Raw genomic sequence first — 8,113 nt, forward strand, 5'->3', positions numbered from 1 at the left:
ATAAATAGAGAGCACAATGCATTATATTTGAATATTTATCTCCCACAGCAGGCCTAGACAGCATATTGTTAACAAGAAACTTCCAGAAAAAGTCCAGAAGTTTTGCAGATCCGTTCGTCACCCCCAGGCAACCAAAAAACAAAATAGTTGCTATGGAGATAAAACAAACAGAGCGCCATTTTGAAAAGAATTTTTAATAAATTTGTCACATGCAGCTCAGATGGAGGAAAGTGAAGAGCCTGAAGCAGATGCTGAGCTAGTGAGGGCAGGTTTAAGTATGTTCCTTTTTTTATTAGGTTTTCAATTTGGCTGACAGGTGACACTATATATGTTTTTTTTTAAGTAGTGACTCTATGCCAGAATTGTGTTAAAATTCTGGACACTAGACAGTCCCACAAAAATAAAGTCCTTCAAGGTTTAGTGAGGAAGTTTGGAAATATCCATTATTTTTTACTTTTTACCTTCATTATCAGCTGAGAGGTCAGAGGTTTCTTGTAGTTGATGATCAGGTTTCTGCACATATTTTGATCCATTCCTCTTTACATATGATTCTAATTCATATTCAGATTTGGTGGCTGTTGTTTACTAACCCTGAGTTTCAGCTCTCAAAAGGTTTTCTAAAGAATTGACGTTCCAGAGACTGCTGGACCTCTCCATGACCTTGATCTGATTCTTCTTCAGACATTCCTTGGTTGACTTGGCTGCATGTTTTAGGTTATTATCTTGATGGAAGACTCATCCATGACCTATTTTAATATTCAAACATTTTAGTAACTCCTAAATGTAAGTTTGAGCTAACCAAAAGAGCTTAGTTTAAATTTAAAAACACTGTTAAGAGGAAAATGTTTGCATAAATCTACTATAATAACAGAATTCTGATGAATAAAGTTCTTTAACCTTCAGAAAATAACAATGTTTTGGATTCTCTTATTTATTTCTGTTAATTGATTGCAAATATTACGCATTTTATTGCACATTTAAGAGAGTGTATTTAAAAAAATGAGACATGACCTAATTTCAGATAAGGCAAACCTTATTTGTGGTTTCATGGCGCGACCTTTATCAGAATATGAGTGGAATTTTGGTATGTGGTCACTGTGGATTCACAGGAAACCAAAGATCTGAGTCAGCAGATTGAATTCCAGAGCAACACCAGAAATCTGGAGTCTGCAGTGAGTTAAAGGAGGTTATGTTGGATTCAAGGACAAGATGTGGCAGACAGAATCATGAATGCACATTAGACTGCAGTGTGCATGAATAGAGCTCAAAGCAAGCTGCAGAATCCTGCTACTGCCCCCTGCTGTCTGCTGACACACACTGCTCTGCATGAGTCTGAGGTTCTCCCTCAGGGTGACGTCACTGCAGACGGGAGCAGAAAATCCCTCAATATGACGCGCCGACATGGAAGCTGTCACTCCACTGTGAGAGCAGCCTGTGTGATGGAGTTCAGCTACAGATGAGGAAACGCACGCCAGGGTTAATAATTGCTTTACCAGAAAAATGTGGAACTGTGTGTGACTGACCAAGCAGCTGAACCTAAAAGCTCAGACTGAGTACATGTAGAGTGACTGTGTCTGTGACTCACGCTGGCGTGGCCTTCTGCGATGAAGAAGAGCTCGGTGAGGGCTCGGTGAAGAGGCAGCAGCACGGTGATACTGGTGGGATCCTGGCTCAGGCCGTTCTCCATGGACATGAAGAGCTGCCACAGCGGGCGCAGCAGCGTCAGCTCACAGGGCCTGCAGCACACAACCACAAACTACTGTCACCACCAGCCATGCGTTATGAAGCAAATGGCCGAAAAGAAAGTCCAGACTAAATTCTAACAGATTACCATCATCATCCCTTATTTTCTAACGATCACCCAGGATCGTTCGAGGGGCAGCAGACCTGATTGCTATATTTGTAATCATCTTTTGATTTATTGTAAAATCATCTTTTGATTTATTGTAAAATTTAATGTAAAATCGTCCCCAGTGTGGCTTTTTTTAATCTCATTTTTGGTCTGTTTTAGAGATTCTCTTTTACTTTTTTTTTAAACCGGCGGTTGGAATCCCGGCCACTGTGGGTCCAAACGGGGAGACTGAATTAATACTGCACAAAACTCATCATGGGGTTGATAGCAGCACAGCGACTCAGAGACCTACATGAATTACAGTTGATGCTGAATGGAATACAAAGAAGACAGAACATTTTGCTTTCTTGAGAGGCATGTTGCCTCTAAATGTGTCAATTTGTAAATTGACAAGATTATTCATATGTGCTCAAAATGACCAGCGGCCTGCTGTTTTTAGACCTCATTGCTACCGGACACGTAACATAGACGGCCGCTTTCCGTAAACATTTACGCATCGTCCAATCACAGCGGCTGCCAGCCGGCGGTGCGACTGCCCAGCTGTTGGCCAATTTAGTACCGACATCGTCCGCGACTGCCTTCATCTACACTCATCACCACGCCAATCATTTTCAAAAAAATCAAGCAGAGACATGAAATGTTGAAGATTCTGCCGATGCCTCTCCATCCTGTGGTGTCAGTTGTATTTATGACCACAGCATGTTTTCTGTAACAGTATCTGATTAAATACAACAAACTTTAACTTAATAATCAATCCAAATGTAATCTTTTTTCCAAAAAGTAAAACTGGAAAAAACAAAAGACAATTTCCACTTATTAAAAACCTGATAATAAGGCAACATTCACATATGATCAGCTTTAAACATCGTCTTCCCTCATAGAACATCTCATACCTCCTTTAAAATGTAAGCTAAGGATGAAAAGCTGCATTTCAATTTACTATGAAATAAATGGGATTTGTGATAATAAATTCACTTATTGCAAAACACCACAATTTCGAAAAAACTCACATTTACTAAAAAAAGGTTTTTGCGCTTGAAAACAGGAACTCAGAAGAAAAAATCCCTTTGTGTTCTGATGACTAAACACATTTTAATGTAAAACAGCTAAAAGGTGATTCCTAAACGCCCACTTTTGAAGAATCATAACTTAGTTTGAGCATCATCTGCATTCATGCAAATTCCTGAACACTGTTTTTCCTAATATCTCAGATTACCAGCAGGACGTTCATAAAGGGCTGCATGCAAAACATGTGTGCAGGAGCGATCCAGCTTCTCTGAGGAGGACGGACTGTTGAGGGAGGAAAACGCACAGACGACTGCAACTGTTGATGTGACTCCAGGAAAACCTGGCTTTGTGTTCGGAGGTGAACAGACTTTCTTTCAATATAAACTAGAGTCCAGACTCACTTTTGACATCGACACTGCAGGAGGCGGAGCAACAAATGAATGGCTTTAAGACGCTGGTTTCCGGTCTGACGACAGGCCACGCCCACTTGCCACTCCCAGATGTCAGCCAGCGGCAGCTGACTGAGCACTTGATCGTCGGCTAACATCTGCTTCAGGATCTCAAACCCTGATGGGAGGAGGATGACAGAGGATTAAAGAGATTCAACAAACGAAATCTGTTTCTCTGCCGTTTCCAAAGCACCTGTTTGGAATCGGCCCCTGTGGCCCCCGGTTACTGTGAACTTGTAGCCCCACTCTGTGTTGCTCATGTCAGACATGAACCTGTAATACAGGGTGTCACCTGAGGGAGACAAGAAGACGTTTTATTGAAAGATGATATGAAACACATGATGTTTTGAAGACTGTCCGTACATGTGTGATGCGTACCAGGTATCTCAAAGTCCGACCATTTCTGAGGAGTTCCGCTGAAGTTGTGGACATCCTGGAGGAAGTCACCGCTGCTGGACATGATGAGCTCGTCGCAGCCTTCCTCTGTGTTGCAGCGGGAGTCAAACTTCACCGACAGGTAGATAGCTCCAGGGATGTGCACTTTATCCTGAGGATGGGAAATGTGATAAAAATCTTCACATACAAACATGTCAACATGTACACAATAATCTACAATAATAAGGGGTCGGGGTATAAGAGAGACACCCCCCTCCCCCATCTCTAACATCATTCTCTCTCTTCCTCCCTCTTCTTCTTTTCTTTTCGGTCCCACAAAATCTTTCATAAAATGACTGAAAAAACAAAAGTAAACGTATGGTTGAGGCTGCATGGTGGAGCAGTGGCCATCGCTCTCATCTCACATCCACAAGGTCCTGGTTCAAATCCTGACTGGGACCAGAATTCAAACCAGGACTGGGATTGTGTGGCGACAGACCGGTGACATATCCAAGCCCTATCCCACCTTCCCCCAACAGTAGCTAGGATAGGCTCCAGCAACCATGTGACCCCAAAAGGGATACAGCGGGTTGAGAAATGCATGGATGGTTGAAACTAGGGCTGTCATTTTATCGTGTTTATCACGATTAATTCGATTAATTAATTACAGACATTTTTATGTTTTATTTTTTTTAATTGCATTAATCTCATTTTTTGAGTTGGGTGGTTACTTCCGTGTTCTGCTCACCTGGAGGGGTGTTTTATTCCACTCATACCATGGTCATTTAAGAAAAATATTAAATAAATCATTAGAACTTCAGTACCGTTATAGGCCTATTTTTAAGTAAGCAAACTAATACGCGGTGTGTCACGTTGTCATGGTAACAGCTTCATTGCGAGTACAAACTGCGCTCTGCTCTAGCTCCTTTTTTGAGAAAGATAATCACCATGAGAGGCTTAATTTAAAAAAAAGCATCAATTTTGAGGGAAAGTTCCCCTCTTAATAGTTCGATTTCATTTCTTCCTTCTTAAAATTCTCTTTATTTCTTTTCTGGTTTATCCCAGTCTTTAAAATGATTTAAAGATTGGAAGTCTTTTATGATAAATAAATTTAAAAAAAAAAAAAACATAATAAAACCCCCGTTTTAGTTTTTTTATCTTTCACCACAATGTCACAAACTTAAAGAAAATACCTCAAAATGAGGCTTTAAACAGAAATTATTAGGTTAAAAAACTGTGATAATTCGATTATTTAATTACAGGTCACGATTAATTAATTGCACACAAAGTTAATCGCATGACAGCACTAGTTGTAACTTCTATTCCGATCCTATCACCTTTTGATTGTTTGACGACCCCATCAAAAACTAAACGTTCATGCACTGACCTCAAAGTTGGTGTTGTTATCGTACGGGTGTTTGGACTCTCGGATCTGCACAGCCATACCCGGCTCCTCCATGAACTGACAAGCGGTCAGAGACAGGCTGGACAGCATGGTCTGGCTGCAGCCCTTTAGCACCCTCTGCAGAATCTAGTCATCAGAGAAACACCGTCAGAATAACTCCTTTTCTGCTTTCGTTTGTTTCAGTTTTTTGTTCAGGGAAAGTTGCACTCACTTTCTCCCAGAGCGGCCGCTCCTCCAGCTGCATCAGCATGTCCAGGATGTAGGCCATGTGCGAGGCTCCGTTCAGTTCCAGGGCCTCCTCGCTCAACAGCGCCTCGGCGGGCCAGTCTGCCAGCAGGGATGCCAGCACGTGGCGAGCGTACAGGGTGGCGATGGCCTGGTTGACCTTCACCAGGTATTGGCGCACCGAGCGGTTGCTGCGCACGTCGAGCTCTTTGTGCAGCAGAGCTGAGCTTTTGGAGCGCCTCTGTTTGGCGTAGCTGAGCTGCAAGTCACTCTCTGAACTGGTGATCAGCTTCTGGGCCACGACATTGATTTCATCCGTGGCTTTTTCACAGTGACTTGGTTTGGACTGTTGGAGGACACAGAGAGATGTAACACATCATACGGTAGATGCTAATGTGGAAAAATGCAAAAACCCACTCTGATGAAAATTGATATAAAGGACATATAAAAAGCAAATTAAGATTAAAATAATATTTCTGAATTTCTTTATTCAAATCGCGAATCAGGAGCAGACAAGAAAGTTCAGTTTGAAAAAGATCGTATTTGTGGCCTAGAAAATACGCTCCCTTCTCGGGAGGAATGGGGGCGGGGTTGCTCAGCACCAACAGTCCCGCCCACAACTCAGAGGCAAATTTTGATCGAACTACAACACATTTTGGATAAAACCGCATAATCATAATTTAATAAAAACACTGGGAATGGTTTGAAAATATCCCAAAAGCTGATCGGAGTGGGGCTGCTTTAAGGGGCTGCTTTAGAGCCGTTTTCTACACTTTACCATGCAAGACACCACGATCATGTCGGTGTCCACGGCTTTAGTGCTCCTGTCCTCGGAGCGATGCCGTCTAGACGGCTGCCACTTCTGTGCCAGCGTTCGAATAATCTCATCTGTTTTGATCTCCTCTCCATCAAACCTGGAAAAGACGAAGAAACAAAAGTCACACATTAAGACAATCCGAGCAGAATAAGAAAAGCCGTGTCCGATTGGATTCTTCTGCTCACCGCTTCTGCACTTCTAGGAAGAAAGAGTCGGTCCTCTTCATCTGCAGCTCGTACATCGCTCGCAGAATTGGCAGAGGAGCATTTAAGGCATCGTGGGTGATCTGTGCAGAAAAAGTAAAGAACTATATTCCTCTACAGAAGAGGCGCTCGTACGTTTTTGGCCTGCTAGCCCATTTTTGAGTCATGTGCTGAGTTATAACAAGAGTTTCTGATCACCTGGAAGCAAATCTTGGTCTCCTCGTCGAGACCTTCCAGAGGGTCGGGTCTGCTGACGTCCGTGTCGTCAGCACAGGAGCTGGAGTGATCCGAGTCGTGCTCCTTGTCCTGCTCTCTCTGGTCCCGCTCCGGGTCTTGAGACATGGAGTGGATCTCCCTCTTGGAGGAGTAGAGCATGATGGAGAGAATCTCCAGGTCTCGCAGCAACCACAGCTTGCTGAAACCCGTCCCCTTGCTGCACTTCCTCACGAGCAGCTGGGTCAGGCCCGACTCCTGGATGGCCTCCTGGGCCTTCTCCACTCCATGCTTCTGCACAGAAGGAAAACCAAAATAATTTAAACCCCATCAGACAAACCCCACTTTATGTGCTTCATTGTTGGAGCACTAACCTTTAATGTGTTGTAGAGGCCTTTGAGGGCCAAAGACAGGACCCAGGACGCCTCCACAGCGTCAGTGGAGCCATTGTCCGGGTTTGTCTGCAACAACTGGCTGATTATTGAGGTGAAATTACTCAAGTAGCGACTTAGAAGTGTCTTTTGGCAACTCCGGTTCTCGGACTGTCCTGGAAGACCAGCTGTGGAAGAATCCTGAGACTGGATGAGCTGGTAGTCCTTCACTATGAAAAAGAAGTAAAGGTCAGGATGAGATTATTCAGAAAAACTGCAGGAGAGGAGCATGTCTGATGGCTGGATACTTTAATATATTAATGCTGAAAAATAGTGAAGCCACCTAAAGCAGGGGTCCTCAACCAGCAGACCGGCGCTGGTCCATGGGGCACCGGGCCGCAGGAGAAATAATTATCTGCCTTTTTCTTTTGAATCTCTACAATCTTTTATTTTGAAAAATAATCAGATTCTCTCAGCTCCACCTTTGGTCACTTGAGCTATAAAGTTTAGTCAGGGGAGCAAAATGACTATGAAAAAGTTTTATTTTCTGAAAAATCTTTTGGCTTTGAAGACAACAGGATTCTCTTGGTAACATTTTAGTCACCTGAGCGCTAAAAGTAGTCCAGCGGCGTGCAACACGAGAGAAGTTGTAAGTGGAAAGTGTCTTTGGGAAATGGATAATGGATTAGTCCAGGAACAGAAGAAAAGATGGAAAAACAGGCTACAACTTCAAAACAAAAAACAAAAACAAAAAACAGAATTCACAGTTAAATATGGATTTATTGCAACATTTGATTTCCACACTGTTACAGTTACCAACCGAAAGCTTGGGGAACGCCGACCTTTAGGGTAAGGGTGTAACGGATAATCCATCGTTATTTTAACATGCATCAAACTGCTTCTTGACGGTAATCTAAAAGTCTGTGAACGTGAAGCTCCTGTCGCGTGTGGGAGGAGCTTCCATCAAAAACTTTTCTTGAACTCGTCATGGAGGACTGAGAGATCAGGTTTATTTATTTTTAAGAGCTGAATGAAAGCATGGGTGTACGTCTCCATGTCTGGGTTCATCGCACAGTCCTCCACGAGGGGCGGAACTAGTTTTAGGGGCGTAAGAATACTATCACAGGCAAGCAGCAGAGGTCAAAGGAGCGTTAGAATACTCCCACGAGCGAGGAGAAGAGGTTTCACGAGCGTG

General features: G+C 43.1%; 1 protein-coding gene across 5 annotated transcripts in view; it reads right to left on the reverse strand.

Moving 5' to 3' along the window:
* The window catches only part of zzef1 (zinc finger, ZZ-type with EF hand domain 1), a 40,644-nt gene that overhangs the window by 4,200 nt on the left and 28,331 nt on the right, over positions 1-8,113 (reverse strand). For all 5 annotated transcript variants that reach the window (XM_024265663.2, XM_024265665.2, XM_024265664.2 and 2 more), the window contains 10 exons: positions 6,922-7,148; positions 6,533-6,841; positions 6,317-6,417; positions 6,093-6,228; positions 5,301-5,660; positions 5,072-5,215; positions 3,688-3,856; positions 3,503-3,601; positions 3,262-3,427; positions 1,586-1,736 (listed from right to left, as the gene is read on the reverse strand). In XM_024265663.2, coding sequence (XP_024121431.1) covers positions 1,586-1,736; positions 3,262-3,427; positions 3,503-3,601; positions 3,688-3,856; positions 5,072-5,215; positions 5,301-5,660; positions 6,093-6,228; positions 6,317-6,417; positions 6,533-6,841; positions 6,922-7,148 — 1,862 coding nt within the window. The remainder of the gene's footprint in view (positions 1-1,585; positions 1,737-3,261; positions 3,428-3,502; positions 3,602-3,687; positions 3,857-5,071; positions 5,216-5,300; positions 5,661-6,092; positions 6,229-6,316; positions 6,418-6,532; positions 6,842-6,921; positions 7,149-8,113) is intronic.

The sequence above is a fragment of the Oryzias melastigma genome, linkage group LG14 (assembly GCF_002922805.2).
Source record: "Oryzias melastigma strain HK-1 linkage group LG14, ASM292280v2, whole genome shotgun sequence".
Taxonomy (NCBI): Eukaryota; Metazoa; Chordata; class Actinopteri; order Beloniformes; family Adrianichthyidae; genus Oryzias; species Oryzias melastigma.